The 23,905-nt window shown below is 54.9% G+C and overlaps 1 protein-coding gene across 1 annotated transcript in view; it reads left to right on the top strand.

Annotated features, from left to right (window-relative positions):
• Positions 1-23,905, top strand: part of NKD1 (NKD inhibitor of WNT signaling pathway 1) — a 93,724-nt gene that overhangs the window by 63,244 nt on the left and 6,575 nt on the right. The window contains exons 5-6 of the mRNA XM_047790553.1: positions 14,906-15,012; positions 18,687-18,782. Of these exons, the coding sequence (XP_047646509.1) occupies positions 14,906-15,012; positions 18,687-18,782 (203 nt within the window). The remainder of the gene's footprint in view (positions 1-14,905; positions 15,013-18,686; positions 18,783-23,905) is intronic.

Below are 23,905 nucleotides of genomic sequence, written 5' to 3'. Positions count from 1 at the left end.
CCCACCCATCCAACACTTATCCATCCGTCTGTTGCCCCCCCATCACCCGCCCATCCTTCCATCACTGCCTATTCATTCATCGCCCTACTCTTTTGTCACCCACGCATCAGCTGGCCTGTGCTTCTCTATCATCCAGCCCCGCATAGCCCATCCTCTGCCCGTCTCTTCAACCCCATCACTCACTCCTTAACCCATGTAACCATCCTCCAAATATCACCCGTCCATCTCAATCTGCCTGCCTCGTCAGCATTTACTGAGTCCCTGGTTACTGCCCCCAAATGAGGCACTTCTCTGTCCACTGGGGTTCAGTCTGCAATCATGTCATCAATTTCACATGAGGCCGCTTTCCCTGCTGACATGAAACGGCCTCCCCGTGGAGTCCGCCTCTCTCGGCAAGGGAGGGTGCTTGGTTCAGTCTCTGTGTTCAGTCATGAAGCAGCAAGAGCACTTGGCCTAGGAGCCCATGGACCTGGCTCCCCTCCCAGCTCCCGCAGTGACTTGCTGTGGCTCTTAGCCAGGTCCCTCCCTCTCTGGGCCCCCTTGCCCTCTATCACATGACGCATGGGGACGTGGGGCTGAACTCGGAGGATGCGGGCATCTTGTAGGGAGGACAAACAGCTATGGGGCAGCACTTACAAACATGGACTGATGCATGGGGGAGAAATACGGTGCCTAAAGGTCCTAGCTCCTGTCCGGGACAGGGGGTGTGGCTGGTGGCTCTGAGGCTGTCCCCATGGCCTACCCGCTGCAGGTCAAGCTTTGAGGGCTTTTGAAGGTTGGGATCCACCAGCTTGACTCAGTTTCCCAACTAGGGCTTAGACTGGGTTGTTGGTGATCAAGTTTCTGGCCCTTTTCTTCAAACAAAAGCTTACACAGAAGCACCAAATGTAAGACCAGGTTGCAGCACGATGCGGCCTGTCACAGACCATGTGTTATCTTTCATGGAAAAAAAAAGGGCATCTGTATTTCCTTGTGTATATGAACGTACATATATATAGTATATATATATATAGTGTAGCTAGAGGCCTAGACAGACAAAAATAGTAGCTCCTTCTGGACAGGGGAGGAGGAAACTAAACTTGGAAAGCGTGGTCAAAGAAGGTTGTAGTATTAACTGTAATTAATGTTTTACAAGAAGAAAGTGGTCTATATATTCCTTTGAAATGGAGGACTAACAATGAAATCCAAAAGTGACAACGACAAGTAAATAAAGCAGCAGAGGGGGGCTGTTCTAGTTTACTCCTGGGCCTGCCTGTGTGGCCCCTGAAACTCCTTGCAGGGGGATGCTGGCCCCAGTGACTGTTTGTGGTTCTTGGCCACCGTTGGCGCTGGGTCCGGCCACCCCCCTCCACCACCACCCCACCTCCCACCCCTCTGGAAGGGGGGATGAGGCTGTGAACCATGAGGCCTGGGGAGAGGAGTCCTGGCCACGGAGAAGCCTCCACCTGGCCTGGAGCTGGGCTGCAGGCATCCCTCTGTGCTCCGGGCCAAGGGAGAGCAAGCTGAAGTCCTGAATCTCTCCTTTGTCTTCCTGTTGGCCAAGTTCATTGCCTCTTGGATGGCTGGAGGGCTGTTAGGGGAGAAAAAAGGCCATCTGAGGCGTGAAGATAAAAAGAAGTCTTTTAGCCATCCCAGGAGAGGATGGCTTTAGCTCCTGCGTTGTTATGTAAAGCCGGCCCTAATCCAGCGTCTTAACTGCCTTAACTGGCCAGCTGGGAGCTCTCGGGATGGGAGATTAAGGCTGGGCTTGGAGCGCGGGCTGGGGCCTCGAGCTGCTTTTGAACTGTGGCAAGAACAAAGTAAGCACGAGCAGTCCCGCGCTCCAGGACTGGCCGGGCGTGGCGGGCGGACCTGCGGCTTAGCGGGAAAGGAGAGCCGAACCTCCCCCGCTGAGCCAGCAGGGCGCTGAGGACCGGGGAGGGGGTACCCACTCAACATCCCTACCTCCCCAGGTGGGCAGAACGACAGGTGGTGGCAGCCTGTGGCTTGTGGCCTGAGGTGGACGTTGGTGCCAGGCCTGCTGGGCAGACCTGTGCATGTCACCCTGAAGGGCCTCCAGGAAGCACCGTGTCCAGGGCTGTCCTTCTGACCCAGCATCGCCTGGACTACTGCTCTGTGCTCCTCAACCCCTTCTCTCGGGGGGCCCTCTCTCCCCTGCCACCTCCTGCTGTCCCCACTCCTGCCTGTCACTGACCCTTAGCATCATGGCTACATCTTGTCTTTGCACCTCTTGCTTGGAGGTGAAAACTGGCAGAGTGCAGTCTGCTTGGCATCTTCTATAGAAAGCCGAGTCCAGGAGTTCCTGTCGTGGCGCAGTGGTTAATGAATCCGACTAGGAACCATGAGGTTGTGGCTTCGATCCCTGGCCTTGCTCAGTGGGTTAAGGATCCTGCGCTGCTGTGAGCTGTGGTGGAGGTTGCAGATGCGGCTCGGATCCCACATTGCTGTGGCTCTGGTGTAGGCTGGCAGCTACAGCTCCAATTCGACCCCTAGCCTGGGAACCTCCATATGCTGTGGGAGCGGCTCTAGAAAAGGCAGAAAGACAAAAAAGAAAAACAAAAAGAAAGAAAGAAAGTTGAGTCCACAGAGCAGGTCCCGCCTGCTGGTCCTGCCTTCATTAAAGACCCCTCAAAGCCCCTGGGTCCAGGGGTGCTGCCAGGCAGGCCTTGCTTTGGCTCAGCCCAGGTTCAGCCCAGTGGGGTCCACAGGGGTGGCTGCTTCCCTAACCCGAGGGTGGAGGTCCTGCTGAGCAGGGCAGTGGGGTGGCGTTGGGACTGAGACCCGAAGGGCTGAGCAGCCCCGCTGTGAGCCCAGGGCCTGTCCCAGTCATCGTGGCCTGGACTTTGTCTTCCTCCAACCCGGACAGGCTGCATGAGAGGGGCCCTCCCCCCTTTATTCCAACTCGCTGGGAATTTGCAAGTCAGACTCCAGATCCAGGCTGGCTTTAGCACATCTCACTGTGTGACCTTGGACCAGTCACTTAACTTCTCTGTGCTTCAGTTTCTAGTTGGGGGCAGGTTTAGCCCTTCTTCCTGGGAAGACGGCGAGGTTGTTTACATCAGCCCAGAGAACAGCCCTGGTCCAGAGTGGGCCAGAGTATGCGAACTGCCTGACTCTTGTTTCATGGGGCCATCTTTCTTGACAGGGAGCCCAGTGGTGTTTGTAATTATTTACTAGTCCAGATCAAAGAAGGCCTATTTGCAAAGCTTCTTTAGTCCTATGAGAATCTCTGGACGTCTCCTCCTCCTCTGAGTGCGTGGCATAGTCTGCTGTGCCATTAGTGCTCAATAAATACAGCTCTTTCTTGACCTCTGATGGGGTTATGTCCCGATAAACTCATTGTTAGTTGAAAATATCATTAGTCATGGAGTTCCTGTTGTGGCTCAGTGGTTAACGAACCCTACTAGTATCCATGAGGACGCGGGTTCGATCCCTGGCCTCGCTCAGTGGGTTAATGATCTGGCATTGCCATAAGCTGCAATGTAGTTCGCAGATGTGGCTCAGATCTGGCATTGCTGTGGCTGTGGTGTAGTCTGGCAGCTGCAGCTCCGATTTGACCCCTAGCCTGGGAACCTCCATGTACCTCAGGAGCAGCCCTGAAAAAGGACAAAAGGAAAAAATAGCATTAGTCAAAAATGCAGTCCCTACATTTGACATACTGAACTCGTGCTTGGAACCCGTATGTTAGCTCACACCTGGGCAAAGTCACTGACGCAAAGCTTATTTATAATAAAGCCTTGAACATCACATAATTTACTGAATACTGTACCAAAAGTGAAAAACAAAATGGTTGTCTGGACACAGGGTAAGTGTACCAGGCTTTTACCCTGGTGTTCACGTGACTGGCTGGGAGCTGGGACCTGCTGCCTCTGCTCAGTGTCACCAGAGGGATCCCAGCACGTGTCACCATCCCGGGAAAAGATGCAGATTTGAAATTAGAAGTACGGTTTCTACTGATTGCGTATCATTTTCGCACCATCATAAAGTTGAAAAATCATCACTCAGGGACCAGTGGTGCTCACGAGAAGAGTCAGGTCCCCAGGGAGGGCCCCCCTCCAGTCCATCCAGGCTCCTGGTGTGAGATGTTAGCCATTCACAGAGCTGAGGAGCCCCCGAGAGGCCTCTAGTCCCTTTCCACTGTAATAAGAGACTGAAGCCCAGAGAGGCGATGTGACCTGCCCAGGGTCACACAGCGGACCGTCTCCTTCTCATTCAGCGAGAATTTACCGAGTGCCTGCTTGGGGTGCAGGGCCCTGCTGGACCCAAGGTTCCAGCCGAGAGCAAGGTTGGGGTGGGGGGCTAGCTGTCGGGGTGTCCACGTGAGGGAGGCAGGTAGTGGATACATCACCCCGGGAGAGAGCACGCACGGTTCTGGGAGTGGCGCTCCTCAAAGAGATGAAACCCAGGGAAGGGTGGAGTGGCCAGGCCTCTCTGAGGAGGTGACACTTCAGTGGAGGTGCAGATGCCAGGAAGGAGCCAGCCAGGGGAGGATGTGGAGGGACAGCGGCCAGGAGGAGGGAGCAGAGCCCTGGGGGGATGGAACTGGGTTGAGGGGGGAACAGAAGGGAGGCCCCTGTGGCGGCAGGTGGCAGGAGACCTCAGGACTGGGGCCGGGGCAGTCTGCAAGGGTGGGGCCTTGGGTTTCATGCTGCAATTGTAGAGACACTGTTGGAAAGTTTGAGGTGGGTGAGTGCCTAGATTTTCACTTCCATTTGCACAAGATAATTGTGGCTTCTGGGAAGGACGGATCATTCCGAGGGAGGAAGGAAGCGGTAAGAACAGGAGGTGATTGCGATAGTGCAGGGGAGAGGTGATGGCATTGGCCTAGCCCAGGGCTGGAGAGAAGTGGTTGGGGTGGGGGTGGAGGGGCAGAGGGAGGTAGGGGAGGGAAAGAAAGGGATCCTGGCTACTCCTTAGAGTTTGGGCTTAGGGAATTAAGGAAATAGTGGTGTCAGTTCTGAGGGGACATTTTGGCAGGTGACAATCCAGGCTTTTGTTTTCATTTTGGGGGTTTGGGGCCACGCAGATACTCCCGGGTCAGGGATCGAACCCGCACCACAGCAGTGACAATGATGGGTCCTTAACCCACTGAGCCACCAGGGAACTCCAGAGCTTTTATTTGGGGATACGTTGGTTTTAAGATGCCTGTTTGACCTGCTTTCAGATAGAGAGGCTGAGTAGACAGTTGGACACTGAATCTGAAGTTCAGGGAGCCCTTGGGGAGGAGAGAGAGAGAGAGAGAGAGAGCAGGAGAGCACACTTCTCAGGAAGTGACCACAGACGGCTCCGTGGGACTCCCAGGCGAGGTTCGTCAATCGGCGGGGCTGGCCGTGGTTCCCAGTGTGTCTGAGAGGAAGGGGAGTTGACTGCAGAGCAGCGGGGACCCCCAGACGGAGGGGCAGGCGGGCCCCACCCCGCTGGCTTCTCTCCCTCTGTTCAGAGCCTGTCCTGCCGGCGAGTGTCAGTCGCCCCGACTTCACTCCACCGCAGTCCCCCCAGAAGCCCAGGCTTCAGCGGTGACAGCAGTTTCTCTCAAGTCTGTTCTTCATAAAAGCGCAGCTTGAACAGTGGAAATTCTGACTTGTGTCAGATACCGAGGAAGCTTTCATAGTTTCAAGTAGCTCGGGGTTAGATTTTAAAAGTTGAATTTCATCACATGTTTTAACTTGGGCGGGGATGAGGGGGGGCGAGTGGAAGGGACATGATATTTTTAGCCCAAAGAAGGCTTTTTTCCCCCATCCCTCTCCGTCTCCCGGTGTTCCCCCCGCCCCCTCTCCCAACAGATGTTTCGTCTCAGTCCTATTCAAACCTCAAAGCAGAGTGGCCATCAACCTCAGGCTCTGATGAGAAAAAAAGGCCAGAATGCTATTTGTTGGGAAGGTTTTTTTTCTTTTTTTTTTTCTTTCCCTTTCTTCTTTTCCCTCAGTTACAACTGGCCCTTAAATAAAAATCTTACAGAAAAATGTAGCCCGGGGAAGGCAGGAGTGTGGAGGAAAAGACCCAGGAAAGGGGTAGGTGCCTGGTGGTGGAAACTGCCGGAAACCACCTTCAAGAGTGCTGCATGGGGGGAGTTCCTGTCGTGGCGCAGTGGAGGTGAATCCAACTAGGAACCATGAGGTTGAGGGTTCGATCCCTGGCCTTGCTCAGTGGGTTAAGGATCTGGCATTGCCGTGAGCTGTGGTGTGGGTTGCAGACTTAGCTCGGATCTGGCGTTGCTGTGGCTGTGGTGTAGGCCGGCAGCTGGAGCTCCAGTTGGACCCCCTAGCCTGGGAACCTCCATGGGCCCAAAAAAAGACCAAAAAAAAAAAAAAGTGCTGCATGGGGTCAGCTACTGGTTTGGGCGGTGATTTTGTTTTTTTTCCTGAAATGCACTTTTTCCAAGTGATGGTGAGTTGAGTCAGGATTCTTTGCGTTATTTTGGATACTCAACCCAAACTCCCTATAAGATCTCGTTCAGGAAATTGAAATCCTAGGGCGGATCTTGCCCAAGATGGGATGGCTGGGTCTGGGAGCTCAAACCATGTCATCAGCACGCACACGCACACACACAAACTCCTTCATTCATTCTCTCGCTCTCTCTTCAGCCTCTCTTCCTCTGCCCTTTGTTCATCTGTCCTGCTACAGTGGCAGAGGTGACCAACCAGCCCTGGATGCTCACATCCTATGACCCGAGCCAGTGCAGGTGAAAGGGAGCTCCCACAACCATTATTTCTTGCCAAATGTGATTCTCACTGTACTGGGCAAGGTAGGTCTAGGTTTGGCGGGACCCAAAGCTTATCCAACACAGGTGCCTTCTTTAAGAAAAAGAATGCATGATTCTCTTTCGTAACTAGTCCATGTATATATAAATGCATATGTATGTATTTCTATGTAATATTTCCCTCTAAACCTAAATCAGTATGTCCCCGACTCAACCTCCTTAAGGTAGCTTGGGTCCAGAAATGCCTGGACTCCAACACCACGTGACACAGAGGGACATGTGGGTCCAGAAATGCCCAAGACACAGAGGGACATGGAGGATGTCACAGCGGGAAGAGACAGCGTCCTTAACAGATGGTGGATACAATACCTAATGTTGAAAATGTCACAAAAACAACCAACCACGTGGGCACATTCCAATGTGGAAGGGGCCCCCCCCGCAAGCAAGGGACCCTGACGCTTTAGCTTCATCGGCTTCCTGACGCTCCCTCCTTTGGCGCTGAGCTCAGACATGGGACTGTCAGGATGAATAAGCAAGCCAGCCGGGTCTGGGTGCCGGGTGTGTCCGGGGAAGCTGGGAGGGGGATCAGCGCCCCATAAACCACTCAGCTTGGGGTGGGGGAGGGGCGGCCCACCAGAGAAAAGCCGGTGCTATTATCAGAAGGAGGGGGATGGTTGCCGGACAGGCAGGAACAGGTGTCAACTATTGTGGTGGGACCCGAGTGGAGAGACCCGTGGCTGGGGCGGCAGGAAACTGGGATGTTTTGGGTTTAGTTTTTACACCTTCTGGCTTCAAATCCTGATTCTGCTGCTAACTCTTGCTTCATTTTGCTGCCACCGCCGCCGCCGCTACACCTCTTTGTAGGGTACGGAACGATATATCGGAACTGGAGGAGGAGGAGGAGTTAGTTCAATGAGTGATGGTGATGAATGGTGTTGACCAGGCATTGCTGAAGCGGGAAACCTAACCTAGCACCTGAGGGCGTGAGGGTCAGGCAGGGACGTTTAAACTGAATGCCTGGGAGTTCCCATTGTGGCTCAGCGGAAATGACTCTGACTAGTATCCATGAGGACTCGGGTTCGATCCCTGGCCTTGCTCGGTGGGTGGAGGATCCATCATGGCCATGAGCTGTGGTGTAGGTGGCAGACGCGGCTTGGATCTGGTGTGGCTGTGGCTGTGGTGTAGGCCATCGGCTACAGCTCGGATTCGACCCCTAGCCTGGGAACCTCCATATGCCTCGGGCGCGGCCCTAAAAAGACAAAAGCAAAAACCTGAAGGCCTGAAGGAGGAGCAGGAGTCGGAGAGACCGAAAGAGTGTTCTTGGTGGGGAACAGCAGCTCTGTGGAGACATGGGGCTGAGACACAGCAGCAGAGAAGTGGCTCAACCAGGTTTGCTTTTTAGGCTGAGTTTCCTCCTATAACAGGCAAGCGGTGGCACACGCTGCCTGGGGCTGTTATGAATGAAATCACGCGTGTGCCCACAAACAGCACCAGCATCCCCCATGCTGCCCACGGCTGTGTGCATGGCCAAACAGATCCGTGGATCCTCAGGACCCTCGTTCCCCAAGGAGGCCGCGTGCAGATAATGCAAGAAACCATTTGGCCTGGAATGCACACATGATATCTTTCTCTTTTTACTGGCAGCAGATTTACCCTCCTAATTATATTTGGCATAGGCTAATATTAAAATCCATCTGCATTCCCTCTCTAACAGCTGCTCTTGAAGGGTTGGGGAGTCAGAAACCTCCTGGCAAGCCACCCTGAGGCTAAAATATTTGCGGCAGATAATCTGGACGGGGACAATTGAGAAAGGCCTGTGGATACATTAAGGCAAGTGTCCAGACTCCAGCCAGGAAGCTCTGGCTTGTGTTAAATTATATCAACCGAGAGAGACTTGCCCGGTAACTGGGCTGGTGTCCGCCAAGCATTTCAGCATTCATTTCTGGCCTTTGTGGGGGGGGGGCTGCTTTAGTCATACCCTGACTCGAATGTGTCTCTTCTTCCAGAATTTAACATCCACAAAGGCTTTTTGGATTGTGTTAAAATAAGCCGGCACTTGCGGATGTCACCCAGGATTTGGATGTTAGCCCAAGACCTACCCCTTTCAAACCACCCCTTTCCCCCTGCCAGTTCCCCATCTCAACCGTGCCAGGACTCCTGGTGTTTGTTGTGTAGCCTGCCTTCCAGCCACCTGTGGGATTTGGTGCCGTGGAGCTTGCTGGGGTGGAATATCTGCTCTGTGTATGCACGGTATGGGCTCTACACCATGGGCAACCCTGGGGCGGAAGCCTGCCTGGCCAGCACTCAAGAAACTTGCATTCTGGGGCGTTCCCATCATGGCTCAAGCGATAACGAACCCGACTAGCATCCATGAGGACGCAAGTTGGATCCCCGGCCTCGCTCAGTGGGTTAAGGATCCGGCATTGCCTTGAGCTGTGGTGTGGGTCACCGACACGGCTCGGATCCCCGCATTGCTGTGGCTGTGGCGTAGGCTGGTGGCTGCAGCTCCAATTAGACCCCTAGCCTGGGAATCTCCATATGCCATGGGTGCAGCCCTAAAAAGACAAAAAAAAGAAAGAAAGAAAGAAAGAAAGAAAGAAAGAAAGAAAGAAAGAAAGAAAGAAAGAAAGAAAGAAAGAAAGAAAGAAAGAAAAGAAACTTGCATTCTGGCTCTGTGGATGAAGCAGGCTCCTGTGAAACCATCAGAAGATCGCAGATAGGACGGCAGAATAAAGTGCTAGACTCAATGGGTTTAGACAGCACTCTGTTAGCGACAAATGCGTTGCTGCAAATTGGAAAAGGGGGCTCCGCCCTGAGACAACTTTCTGCCATCTGTCTGAAAAATGTCATAAGCAAACACAAATCGAGGCTGTCCGGCGTGTGAATGGCGCCCCCTAGAGTTGTACAGTGCACCGCCTGCTTCTCAGGGCCAGTCTCCCAATGACCCCAAATGACCCTGACCCCAAGCCAGGGGTGGGGGGGTGGGGAAAAGACCCCTGGGGCGCTCATCCTGCTCAGGAGGGTGGGGCCTCGGGAGGGTGAATCTGTTTTATTTCATCGCCCTTCTTCTTCTTCTCATGCTGTTTGGGCGGTGCCAGCTGTCAGCGGCTTGGGCTGGGTGGGCTGTGCCATCCTGCTCCCTGGGTCACTGCTAAACAGTCCCGAGAAAGGGACCATGGCTCTCCCAGCGTGTGGTCCCCCGTGAGCCTCAGACATCTCCCATGGGGCCCGAGGGTGGGTGTGGGGGACCCACGATCAAAGTTGCTCCCATTCAGGTATTTCCTGCTCTCCCCCGAGCTCCTCTAGCACCGTCTTCTTTCTCTCTCTCTTCCCTCCCCCCCTCCTTTTTTAAACTGGGGGAGGGGAGAGGGAAGAGACTGTCTTTGATCTCAGCGGAGGAAAAAAGTCTGTTCTGTTCAGGCTTTTGGCTAACACAACAAACAGTGTTTAAAATTTAACTTTGCTTAATTAATTAGTAATTCTGTTTAATGCTGTCTGATCTCCCTCCAAAAGGTATTTTGAAGCTTGAGAAGGGAACATCAAAGGGAGCCGGGTGAAGATGGTCAAGTAATGCATTTAATCTGGCAGTTGCTGGGGGTGGAGAGATGCCAGGTTGGGAGCTAATGTGGGACAGAGCCATCATCTGGTAAACACAGCCAGCCGGCTGGCTCCTTGTGGCCATAGCCGTGGCCGTGGTGAGAGGAGGGGCGGGGAAGAGCTTCCAGAGAGAAGGAGCTCCACACGCTGCCCCAGACTCCCTTGAGCTGAGACTTGGTTTTAAGAAGGAGGCGTGGACATTTTCTTTCTTCCATGGCCACTGTGTATGGTTGGGCAGGCTGTGGACTGCACAAGGATTTCCAGTCGAGCAGGTGAGCAGCAGAGGAAGTTGGACTTGAACCCTGCCTATCAAGGCAGGTGTGCAGACCTGCACTCACCTGAGGCACAGTCCATATGCTTTTCTGTAAAGCGCTAGGAAAGTACGTATCTTAGGCTTTGGGACATTGGAGTCTCTTCTGTTGCAGCTGCTCAACTCTGCATAGACAATGGATGTGAGTGTCACTGTGTTCCAATAAAACTTTATTTACAAAAATAAGCGGCCGACTGGCTTTGGCTCACGGGTTGTAGATTGCTCTAGGTCACCAAGGGTACTTTGTTGGCACGTAAAGCCTTCGCATCCTCCTCAATCTGTACCTTCCCTTCATTTTCTTCTTGCTCCTCACACTGCTTTCCTTCCTGTCTTCACATTAGCAGTGTTGTTACTGGTGCCGTTGAAGAGTCATCAGAGTCCCCCTGAAACTATGCCCCAAAAGATCAGCTCTGCAAAAAATAATCGCTGGGCTGCACAGAAGTAAGAGACAAAGAGCGGGCTTGGACTCTGGTGGTAAAACCCATCTTTTAGGGATGAGGGAAGAGAAGAAGGACAAAAATATCCTTCTTCTCTTCCCCAGTTGGTTGGACCTGGGCAGCCTGCAGCGAGCCCCATTCACCCCTGAGCCCGAAGATGGGGGTGGGGGGCAGGGAGGGTGATTTGGTGTGTACTGGGTTGGCTGGGGCCGGTGATGTTTGGCATTGTTTGGCTCTAAGAGCTCATTCGTGCATGTAGATGACAGACCCTCCGACCCCCCACCTCCGTCTCTGACGCTGGGGTCTGCGTGGCTTCCTAACCTATTATCTGCCCCCTCTCCTGGCCACAGGGTGGGCGACAGTGAGAAGGTGAAGGGCTTTCTTTCGTGGGGGCGAAGGGGTGCTAACTGTCCTTGTTCCTGGTCCCCAGGCCCCAGGGCAGATGGCTTCTGGTCCTGCTACCCATTTGTGCCTGTCCTCAAGCCGAGAAGGGGCCCCCGCTGGGTGTCCCCGCCGGGTGGTTTTCTGAGTCAAGAAGGGACCCGCCAGTGAAGAGAGGACAAAGGCCAGGTCTTTGGAGAAGATGTACGAAGAGAATGAGGAATGGGGGGGCGGTGTTTCCTGCCTCCCTGGGAGAGGAGAAGGGAAGGCGGGCAGGGGAGGACGCAGGAAGGACGGGCTGTCTGGCCGTCAGGGGGTGGGGTGCTCCAGAGAAGGGGAAAGCAGGGACAGAGGTTTCTTTTCTTTGGGTTTTATCAAGTGGAACTTGAAAGGCAACATTGAACCTGAAGGTGGTTTTCTGATAACTTCCCTTTGAACTTGAAGTTTGGTTTCGATAAGCCTGGCCGGCTTGCATCTCCAGCCAGGACCTCTGCGGAGGGAGGCAGCAGCTTTGAAGCTGGAGCTGGCCTTTGTTTTCCTTTCTTCTTTTTCTTTTGCTGCTTCCTCCGATGGTAGCAGCTCCGGCCCAGCAGTACACCGATAGATTTGAGATGCAGAGGTCAGGGTGGCGCGGGCTGTATGCTTGACTGTCCTTGGGTCACTGACCAATCTCCCATCTAACTTCCCTGGGGCTTGGTGCCAACCTGGGGCAGGACACCTCCTGGCCATGGAGGTGTTGGCTTTGGTGGAGCAGGGAGGGCTGGACCTGGTTTCATCCACCACCCTGGGACGGTCAGCATCCGTGACCTTCCCCCTGACAACCACCCTGGCAATGAGGATGCCAAGGGCCCCCCCGCCCACCCTGGAGGTCTCCGAGGGGCCAGCTCTCTTAGGTTTATTCTCATTGGCCTCATTCTGTGAAACCACCAGGGAGGAGCTGGAGTCTGTGACTGAGACACAGGCGTCTCTAGCCAGAGCCCCTGACAGCTCTAGGGAGTTGCTGCCTTGCTGGGGGAGGACGGGGTGCATGGCGAGCTGGGGCTCCCTGCATCCCACTGGGCCTGTGTTTGGGGGACGAGAAGGAGGGGGGCATCCAGACATGGCTGCGCATACCTCCAGGGTCAGCCAAGAGGGGAGCTGTGAGGGAGCAGGACCAGTCACTGGCCATCATCGCTTTCCTGTCCCCGCCTGTCTGGCCTGGTGACCGGAGCATCCACAGCTTTATCTCCTCCCTCCCCGGGCTTGTCCCCACCCAGGCTGCATGTACTTGATATGATGCTCTGCATCTGTTTGTATTCCAGAAGCCTCCGTTTTTAGAAAACTCAGCTACCCGTTTTTTTGTGTGTTTTTTTTAGGGCTGCACCTGCGGCATATGGAGATTCCCAGGTTAGGGGATGAATCAGAGCTATAGCTCCTGGCCTAGGCCACAGCCATAGCAATGCCAGATCCAAGCCGTGACTGTGACCTACACCACAGCCCACAGCAACACCAGATCCTTAACCCACTGAGCGAGGCCAGGGATCAAACCTGCATCCTCATGGATGCTAGTAGATTCATTTCCACTGAGCCATGATGGGAACTCCGAGCTACCTACTTCCTGCTTCCCAAAAGCTGAATCGGTTAGGGACGTCGCTCCCCAGACCATTGCTACTAATGGCTGGACCCTGTGTGCGGGCCCTGGGCTCTTAGCCCCTCCTGTCGTAGCTCCTTGAATCCACAAAACAATCCTCTGGCAAGGGGACTGTTACCATCCCCATTTTGCAGTTGGGGAAACTGAACCGTCTAGAGAAGTTACGTGACCTGCCTGGGGCCACACACAGGGTAGGGAGGATCAGAGCCCAAGCAGAGGCTATCCTCTCCCCGGGCTGCTGTGGAGAGTCAGGAATGGCATGGAGTGGCCGAGAGCATGAGCCAGGCTGGCTGCTTAGGTTCAAAGCCCAGCCCTGGCATTTACTGGTAAAGCATTTCGCCTCTCTGCGCCTCAGTTTTCCCATCTGGATAATGGAGCTGATAACAATTACAGCCTCCCAGGGTTGCCATGAGGACCGAGTGGATGAACGCTGTAGTCAATGCCATGTGAGGTCACCGCCTCGTCTTTATCCTTGGAGGCCACTAAGGTGTGCGGGAGGGCCCCAAGGGAAGTGCTTTGGATAACAGCTGGGCCCACAGGGCAGGAGCAAAGGGGGAAAGCTGGGGTTCAGTCCTGACCAGGGGAGTCCTGGCTACACCTTCCCCAGTAGCTTACTCCTGGGTCCTGGTCTGCAAAGCTGGGGTGTGTGAGTGTGGTGGGGGCATAGGGACCCCTCACCTAGTTTCCTGGGCCTGGTGGCTGCATTTCTCCAGGCTCCTGACTCCCCAAGAAAGCCCACCCATGGTTGGGGCTGCCGCTTAGGTATCTCAGCTCCTCACACGGCCCTTCACGGCCACCCCACGTCGGACATGGGGGGGAAGGTTTCTCCAGTGGGAGTCAGGTTCTGTTTGCTCCCCTGTAAAACAGGACAACAGAATCCCTCTCCCAGAGCAGCTGAGGGAATCTAATGAGAGGAGCTGTGAGATATTCTGGAAAAACCCATTCCCAAGCAAACCCCAGTCCCCTTATTCCGGCGGAGAGAAAGTGGGCAGAAGCGGCTGAAGGGGTCTGGTAGGATGTCCAGGATTTGATGGAACCTCGTGGGCTGGGTCCTAGCCCAGGGACAATGGCTGCCACGCTGGGCTGTCCTCCTGGCACCTCTGGCGGGTTTTCATGGGAACATGATGTCCATCGGCCCCGGGCTTTGTGCCCACCTTCCCACTGGTTTATTCTTATTGTCCTTATGGTGAGGACCCACAGGGACCACAGAGCCCTCTGGTCAATGTCTCTGGCAGAATGAGGACCCTCTAGTGGAGCAGAGGCAGGATGAAAGGCACTGGGGGAGCTGGCTCCTGAAGATACTGTGGTGTGCGTGCGCACGCGTGTGTGTTTGTGTGTGCGTGTGCGTGTGCGTGCACGTGTGCACTCGCCTTTCACCCACCCTGCTGAATTCCATGTCTGTCCCTGCTCCTGACCACCCCCCAGTGTGCCACAGGCTGCGCTTGGGCATTTTTTTATTTTTGGAAGTTGCCAAAATGTCCTCACGGAGGCAGTGAGACTGCAGAGAAGTGGCCGCCGTCCAGAGCTCCTCCCTCTGGAGGCTCCAAAAGCACCTGCCTGCCCTCGGCCACCTGCTCTTTGGCCCAACACTGTCCTAGGCGACCACAGGCTGCCTACCTGGACTGCAGAGAACAGAGGCCTGAGGGGCCCACGGGGGTGGCCCGAGTCGCTGGTGAGGAGGCACAAGGGTGGCGGTGGGGGTGGGGTCTCAGGCCTGTGCATTTTGGGGGCCAGAGCGCAGTGATTTTGACTCCAGGACAAAGCCGCAGTGAGTGTGGTGGCCCCGCAGCCCGGCTTCGGACTCTCCTCCTCATGGGACCTCTCTTGCCTCCCCCCCACCCCCCCTGCAGTGGCCCTGCCTCCCGAGAAGACGGACGGGCTGGCCAGCGGTGATGAGAAGAGGATGGAGAAGGTCGGGGACTCTTGCCCTGGCTCCAAGAAGCAGCTGAAATTTGACGTAAGTTTCCTTTCCTGGTGCTGCACCCTGGACAGCAGGGGTGCCCCTTCTCGATGCTGCTTTTCCTGGAGGGGAGCGGAGGCCTGTCCAGATGTGATGTCCCTCCCCTCCTGCCTGAACTCCCGCCCTCAGTGACATGTTCCTCCTGCCACATCTGGGGCTGCCCCAGCTCGGCCCAGGCCCTGGGGACCCCACCCTCTCCCCGCTCAGCTTGGGTCCCCAGCCTCTCAACATGGGGTGGTGGCCAGAGGATGCCACTGGGCTAGGGCCCGGGGGCCTGGGGGGAGGACTCAAGTGGGCAAGGGGAGATGGCACTCTGGCCTTGCTGGGTGACTGCCCTCCTCTTGGGCCTCAGTTCCCTCGTTGGTGAAAGAAGCCTTTGCTCCCAGCTTCCGAGGTGTCCTGGGGAACATTTTTGGGGGGGTGGGGTGGGCTGGCGCTCAGGTGGGTGGACCACCGGGAGGCAGGAGGCCTTGGGCAGGTCCCTGACTCTATCTGGGACTCAGGTGGCCAGCACCAAAAGGGGCATACCCAACCAGAGCCCACAGTCTGTCTGACCCGCCTCCCCCAACCGTATATTAAGCTCCATCTGTGTACCAGGTGCCGAGAGCGAGACCCAGGTCTGCCTGCATGGGGCTCGCTGGCTCCTCCCCTCCCCCGCCTTCCTTGTACCCTCCCTCCTTCCTTGTCTGTTGCCTTCGTGAGGTCACTAGGGTATCGCTGACTCTGAGCCAGCAGATGGGGGTTCAGTTCCCCACTCTGCCCTGCCTCACTCACCTCCCCTGCGGAATGGCGATGTTAACATCTGTCTTTTCAGGATGGTGTAAGCATTGAGTGAAGGCATCTCATGTGCATAAAAGGGTGTCTGGGACACAATTACTTGCCTTCATCCTTCTAACCAGTTTTTTTGTTTGTTTTTTTCTTTTTTCTTTTTTGTCTTTTTAGGACCACTCCTATGGCATATGGAAGTTCCCAGGTTAGGGACAGAATCAGAGCTGCAGCTGCCAGCCTACACCACAGCCACAGCAATGCCAGATCCAAGCCATGTCAGCAACCTACACCCCAGCTCACGGCAATGCCAGATCCTTAACCCACGGAGCAAGGCCAGGGATTGAACCCACATCCTCGTGGATGTTAGTCGGTTTTGTTTCCGCTGTGCCACAGTGGGAACCCCAACCAATGTTGATTGATACCTGCTGGTACCAGGGAACCAGGCAGTGAACTAGGCATGGTTCCTACCTTCACAGAGCAGAGCATGGGGAGGGGGACAAAAGAGGGACCCAGGCCCAGTAACTGCATAGTCGTGATGCGATGGGGATCTGGGAGCATGGAGGGGGCAGGGAGGTCATCTAGGTCAGGCTGGAGTGGTGCAGAGTGATGGGCATCCTGGCAGTTCCAGACTGCGCAGTGCCCGAAGGAGGGAGCCGTGGCTGCAGGCGGAGGTAGGGGAGGGCAGGTGTCTGAGTTGAGTGTCTGGCATCAGAGCAGGACTTGGGAGAGGGGATGCATAGGGGAGCCTTTGGGATCAGGAGGACACTTCAGACGGAGGGAACAGCAGGAGCAAAGGCCTGGAGGCATGTGGTGTGGGAAGAGCAAGCTGCACTGTGCAGGGATGAGGGAGAGGGGTGTGTGTATAAGGCAGGTCACCAGGGGCCCTGAACACAGGAGCGGAGGTTGCTAGCTTCTTCTTGAGTGCCCCCCACCCCCTCCCCGGGGTCCCTGCAGGTCTTCTGAGAGTTCTTGGCAAAGCTGAGCACCAAGCAAAGGGGCAGAGGAAGGCCCGGAGCCGGACGTCTTCCCAGGAAGCTGAAGTGGGTCTGCTTCCGGAGAGGGCTGGCTGATGCCTGTGACTCCTCTGTGGTCCACGAGGGGGACTCACCTGAGAGGTCTGGGTGGGAGGACAGGAAGATCCACATGACCAATGTCACAGGGGTGGGGCAGTTACCTAACCAGGTATCTGAACTTCTAGCTCGTGCTGTCTTTGGGGTCAAGTGAAGGGGCTGGGAGAGGGAATCAGGTAAACACCCATGTGTGCACGAGCATGTGCGTGCACATGCAAAACGCATGTATGTGTATGTGTGAATATGTGTGTGTATGCATATGTGTGTATGCTTGTGTGTACGCCAGTATGTTTGTGTGCGTGTGCACACGCGAGTGCCAGCGTGTACACCTGTGTGCAGCATGTGTGTGGAACAAGTGCCGTGCTGCACGATGCGGTGCCTCCGAGAGCAGAGCGGGCACTTGGCAGGTAGCAGACAAGCATGTCACCACTGAGGGAAGGCTGACTTTGAACTCAGCGTGGGCCGCCCGGGAACTGCTGGAGGGAGCCGGCTTCGAGCTGCGGAAGCCAGGGCCGGGGGCACCATGCTGTGGCTCCCTCCAATCGGCATTTGGAGGCTGAGTGCCTCCCCTCCCTGGGGGGCTGAGCCTGTCCTCATGCAGAGGAGAGGGGAGCTGAGGACAAGATGGTCTGGGGGCATCTTGGCTTGTTTTCATAGAACTTGTGGTTCTTTAAGGCTGTTTGTGGATGCTCTTTCCCCCCATGGCCATCCTTTCTGGAACCCTGATGCTCTGCTGGCCCCTGCATGCTGGCCGCCAGTGACAGAGCTTCCCGGCTCCAAGTCCCCGCAGTTGGACACTTTGAGTTTTGGGAGTGAGGATGATGACGTCATCGCTCTATTAATCCTTCCAGCAGAGACAATAGCAGCTACTGCTCCTCATGGGGCTTTTCTCCGTGCCAAGCCGCTTACGCACTTGTTTCCAGTTTCCCCAAAGCAGACGCTGAGACTGGGAGGCTTGGGAGGTGATCCCAGGGAGCAGGGAAAGAGGGGTGCCCATAACGGCGGCGGGGGGTGGGGGGAGGTTGACAAGCAGGTCCCGGGCAGCTGGGCTCCATCCCCTGGGGCCCCTCTGAGAGCCAGACTGCATGTGTTCAGATGTGTCCCCCTGCTCAGCCCCTCCCTCGTTCTTGTCGCCCCTGGACATTCAATCCCGGACTCTTGGGGGGCTGTCCTTGGACAGGGAGGCCGGGTGGCTGAGCTAGGAGGTCAGGAAGTGCCCACCACAGCTGCAGGGGGACGTGGAGGGGACCAGGAGACGGGAGGCAGGGCAGTTAATGCTCTCCACAACCTCATGAGGTTGATACCATCATGTTCCATCATTCGTATGAGGGGAAACTGAGGCTCAGAGAAGCGCAGGGCCATGGCCAAGGTCATGCATCTATGGACAGTCATGCAGGGCACCTGGAGCTGACTTTGGAACTTGAGCTCTTCATGCTCCTCCTGTCCTGCCTTCCAGGTCAGGGCCACCCTGACGGTCCCGCCATGGCTCCCTGAGTTACTGTTCCCTGTGTCTTCCTTCCAGTACCTCCTAGCCCTGGGTCCAAGTTCAGTCTTCCTGAGGCCACAATTCCTCCTCCCAGACTCTCCCCGCCACCCCCCACCCCGCCACCCCTGGCCCTCTTGTGTCTCCTTGGCCTTTGATGACCCAGAGGCTCTCTGGCACCTGGCAGGGACCTCTCCCCTGGCCCAAGCTCCCCTCCCCGGCTTGGCCTCTCTCCCAGGCCCATCATGTCTTGGTCATTATGCTTGTCACACTGGGTCTGGGGAGGGCAGCCAGGAGGTTCCAGCCACCGGGTGACCAGCCACGCTCATCTATTGTCTGTCCGTGTCCAGGAGCTGCAGTGTGACGTGTCTGTGGAGGAGGACAGCCGGCAGGAGTGGACCTTCACCCTGTATGACTTTGACAACAACGGCAAGGTCACCCGCGAGGTGAGCGCACCTGTCTGGACTCCCGCCAGGCCACGCCCTCAGGCACGGGACCGGGACCAGCCATGGTGTGCCTGCCACTGCTGCCCCGTCTCCTAAGGGCAGGAGCAGGGCCACTGGGAGCTTCATGGAGACCCGAGTTGGGGGAGGTGACAGACAGGAAGGGACAGCGGGGCTGCTATAGCCTAGGCGCCGTTCCTGCTGGGGAAGGGGCGAAGGGGCAGGAGCAGAGCCCCGAGGCCTCCCTGGAGGAAGACCTCCCCAGGCCACTTCCCACCTCGACCCGTCTGCCCTGGAGCTGGGGGGCTGGGCACGTGAAGGCCGGGCAGTGCCTCCCTCCACAGATGCAGGAACGAGCACCCCCAACCCCATGGCCCTGTTACCAGCCCGCTCCTCCTCCCACTTCCCCCCGCAGGCCTGTGTCTCTCTCTCCCTGCAAACCTCCCCTGCATGGCTTTCCTCCCCTTACTCCATGCCTGGGTCTGCCTCTCCTGTGAGCATCCCCTATGGGCTCCATGCACAGCGGGGACCAACCCAGATGCAGCAGTTTCCAGACGTGTAGCTCTGATGATCTATGGAGGGAAGCAGGGGCCCCAACAGTCTTAGGATCATTGTGAGCTGTGACATGAGCAGAAGGAAATAAGCAGAGTGATATGCCCCAGTTGGGGGCAGGGGTGTCCAGGGAGGCCTCCTGGAGGAGGCGGCACGGGCGCGGAGCCATGTAGCATGCCGAGCTAGGGGAGAGCCCTGGGCCTGGGAGAGCAGGAGCGCTCGGGGTGTTTAAGGAAGCGGAAGACACTGGTGCAGGGGCTGCTTATCCGGAGAGACAGGGCTGCAGCCAGGAGCCAGCAGAACAGGTGGTCTGTGACCTCGGAGGCCCCAGGTAGCAAGGTGACTTTGCTTCTCGGTGTTAAGGGAAGACAGGGGAGGGCTGGTTCAAGCTGGTGCTTGATCCGGTCTGAATGATAGCTGACTATTTGCTGCCTGTCTTTTGCCTGGGCCTTGGTACCATTCCTTCCATCTCCTCATTTCCTTTTCTCTCCGCCTTCTCTCACATCCTCTCCCCTCTCCAGGAGACCCTGGTGTTCAGGTGTGTGACCTCTAACAGGCCCACATGGAGGTCTGAGATGAATGTGGCTGGCGTCATGCCCACCTCTGGTCCAGCACGCGAGGGCCTCAGGGTGTTCCCAGGAGAACTGAAGCTTCACTGCCTTATCTCCCTGTCGCGGTTCAGGGCTCAGTGTTTTCTTCTCTACAGACAGAAAAAGCTGCCAGAGGGGAGACTTGGGTGAAAAAAGACCACCTCTTCCTCAGGCTGTGGATTAGAAGATGTTAGAATAGGTTGGAGGAAGAAGCTGTGAGGGACTTTTAATCATTCAGGACTCTTTGGGGTGTAAGGAATAGAATCCCAACAAATATCCTTAGGTTAAAAGAAAAAAAAAAAAAAAAACGATTCTGTTGGCTCATGTAACTGAAAACTCAGTCCAGAAATACTGGCTTCAGGCATGGCTGGATCCAGAGGCTCAGTGTCTTCAGGACTAGCTGTTCTTTATGGTTCTCTTTCCTCTGTGTTTATTATCAGGCAGGCAGTAGCAAGATCATGGCTGATAGTTTCAATCTATATTCCATGCCATCTTCAACCCCCACCCCCTGCCCCAAATTCAGAAAGTCATCTGGAGTGTCAGAACTCACTGGTCCTGTAGTTCCCCTCATGGCTCAGTGGTTAATGAATCCAACTAGGAATCATGAGGTTGTGGGTTTGATCCCTGGCCTCGTTCAGTGGGTTAAGGCTCCAGCGTTGGCATGAGCTGTGGTGTAGGTTGCAGACGTGGATCGGATCCCGCATTGCTGTGGCTGTGGCATAGGCTGGCCGTGGCATAGGCTGGCAGCTACAGCTCCGATTAGACCTCTAGCCTGGGAACCTCATATGCCGTGAGTGCGGACCTAGAAAAAAAAAGACAAAAAAAAAAAAGAACTCACTGGTCCTGAACCAGTCATTTTTGCCATAAATTTATGATGCTTTTAGTGTCCCACTCTGGGTCCGTGTGCTCATTTGAGAGTCAGCGGAAAGTTATTTGATACTGAGTCACATAGTCTGAAAGTGGGAGGGGGTATGCATTTGGTTCGCAAAATAAAATCAAGGTGCTGTAGCTAGGGGAAGGGGGGATGGATTCCAGGCAGGCAAAGGCTCCAGGGGGGCCTGAGTGTTTGGAAATCAGTGGAGACCTTTTCTGGTGTTGGACTCTGGGGAGACCCTCAAGTGTCCTCTAGCTATGATGTTTTGTGTGAAGGGTTATTTTTTTTCCCCCATCCCCCAGCCCACCCCCTGCCAGCCTGTTTGGAAATGGTGTTATTGTTTTCACAGGGGAATGCACCCCAGGCTTGAAGCCTGGGTCACGAAGCTGAATTGGGGTGACCCAGCTATGTGTTAAGCCTCCGTGGGCAGCTGGGCTGGGCTTCTTAGGGGTATGGTGGATGCTCCCTTCTTTTTTTTTTTTTGTCTTTTTTTTTTGTCTTTTTCTAGGGCCGCACTTGCTGCATGTGGAGGTTCCCAGGCTAGGGGTCTAATCAGAGCTGTAGCCATCAGCCTATGCCAGGGCCACGGCAATGCGGGATCCGAGCCACGTCTGCAACCTACACCATAGCTCACGGCAACGCCAGGTCTTTAACCCCCCTGAGCGAGGCCAGGGATCGAACCTGCAACCTCATGGTTCCTAGTCGGGATTCGTTAACCACTGCACCATGACGGGAACTCCTCCCCTCTTTTAATACATGCTGTGGCCAAGACAGCTCAGCTCCTGGTAACTGCCCTCTTCCTTTCTGGCTCAGGAGAGGCTGAGGGCGCCTCCTGAGCTGGCCTTAAGAGGGTTTGCTCCCACGTCGGCCGTGTTACAGAAATCTTGCAGGCAGGCACTGCTTTCTGCGCTGCGTTCTGCTCTCCTTTCCCCTTTGCTAACAAGAGGAATAGCGAGAAAGTAAGGATTTCCAAGAAGGATGCCCCAGCCCAGCCCTGGGGAGAGCCTTCCTTGGCCTCTTTCTCCTGCCAAGGAGCAAGGAGGTTGGCTTCCAGTCCAGAGAAGATCCAGCCTGGAGCGTCCTCTGGTCTATTTTTAGCCCCAAAGCCACTCCTCAGTCTGGCTGTAAATCCTGTTCCCCTCCACGCTTTCTGGCCGTCAGCACGCACGTGCCTGTGCGCTGGCCCACGGGCTTCTGTCTCACTGCAGCCACACTATAGCCGGCATCTGGGCCAACTTCCCAGCTCAGGAGAAAGTCCCCATTCATCCTTCAGGTGTTCGTTTGTACAATGAATATTCACAGGTACCTGCTCCTCTGTGCTGGACTCTGTGCAGTCAACAGGGCTGATCGTCCAGTTGGGACTGCCAAAGCACCCTTGTCCTAGACCTTGAATCAGCTGGGACCCTCAGGGATTGCACGCCAGGCAATCTGGGTATATGATGCTTAGGTGAGGATATTGGTGGACCTCACTTTTCTTTGTAAAATAGAGATAATAGCACCTCCTTCATGGGCTTCTGGAGATGATGAGAGTGGGCAGTCCTGGTGGTGAAAGAGAAGGGGGAAGAAGGGTCCTCTGTGGGCCTTGCCAGAAAAGCTGGGATCCCCAGTGAGATAGCGAGTGTGTGGCCAGAGCCCAGGTCTCAAATGGGCAGCTCCCACAATCCCAGTCTAGCCCCCAGATGTTCTGGCCCAGCACAGGCAACAAAAGTGAAAACGGATAAACAGGACTACACCAAAATAAGGGCACAATCAGCAGAGTGAAAGGCAGCCTATGGAGTAGGACAATATATCAACAAATCATGTGTCTGAGAAGGGATTCATATCCAGAATATGTAAAGAGCTCCTACAACTCAATGACAAAACAAATCACTCGATTAAAAAATGGGCAAAGACTTAACCAAACATTTCTCCAGAGAAGTAATACAAATAGCCCAGAAGCACTTAGAAAGATGTTTAACCTCATTCATCATCAAGGAACTGCAAATCAAAACCACCATGGTGAGAAACATGGCTCAGCAGGTTAAGGACCTGACATTGTCTCTGTAAAGATGTAGGTTTGATCCCTGGCCTCGTTCCGTGGGTTAAGGATCTGGTGTTGCTAAAAGTTGCAGCACAGGTCACAGAGGCTGCTGGGATCCGGTGTTACCCTGGCTGTGGCATAGGCTGGCAGGTGCAGCTTCAGGTTGACCCCTAGCCCAGGAATTTCCACCTGCCACAGGTGCAGCCATAAAAAGAAGGAAGGAAGGGAGAGAGGAAGGAAGGAGGAAGGAAAGAAGAAAAAAGGGTGGAAGGGAAAGAAAGGAAGGAGGGAGGGAGGAAGAAAGAAAACCAAACCACACTGAGATATCACCTCATGCTGGTTAAAATGGTTGTTATCAAAAGGACCAAAAAAAAAAAAAAAAGTATTGGAGAGGATATGGACAAAAGGAAGCCCTTGTTGGTGGGAATGTAAATTGGTTCAGCCACTATGGAAAACAGTACAGGGGTTCCTCAAAAATATTAAACATAGAATTGTGATATGATCCAGCAATTCCACTCATGGGTATATGCCCCAAAGAACTGAAAGCAGAGTCTCTAAAAGACATTCATACAGCATGTTCGTTGTAGCATTACTCATAATAGCCAAAAGGTGGAAGCAACCCCAGTGTCCACTGAAGGATGAATGGATCCACAAAATGTGACGGATCCGTGCAATGGACTATTATCTAGCCTCTAGCATCTGCTATGACCTGGATGAACTTTGAGGACAATGTGTTGAGTGAAAGAAGCCAGTTGCAAAAAGACAAATGCTGTATGATTTCACTTATAGGAGGTACCTAAAGTTGTCAGATTCATAGAGACAGAAATCAAATGATGGATGGCAGGGGCTGGGGGCAGAGGGGAATGAGCTGGAAAAAATTAACTTTGTGGCCAGAATCAAAGATTCTAAAGATTTAACAGGAGACTCTGGATTTCTGGCTTCTCTGGAATGACCCTGAGCCTGCATGGCTGGCTGTATTACCCCCTCCTGTGGGTGGGGACAGTATCCCAGTGGCCCTGCCACTCCTGGTCATCCAAGACCTTACCTGCATGGCCGTGGCAGTGCTTGGTGTCGCCTCTGCCTATGGGCT

The sequence above is a fragment of the Phacochoerus africanus genome, chromosome 8 (genome assembly GCF_016906955.1).
Source record: "Phacochoerus africanus isolate WHEZ1 chromosome 8, ROS_Pafr_v1, whole genome shotgun sequence".
NCBI classification, from domain to species: Eukaryota; Metazoa; Chordata; class Mammalia; order Artiodactyla; family Suidae; genus Phacochoerus; species Phacochoerus africanus.
Note: the sequence above shows the minus strand (reverse complement) of the source record. Positions and strands in the feature narration are given on the sequence as shown.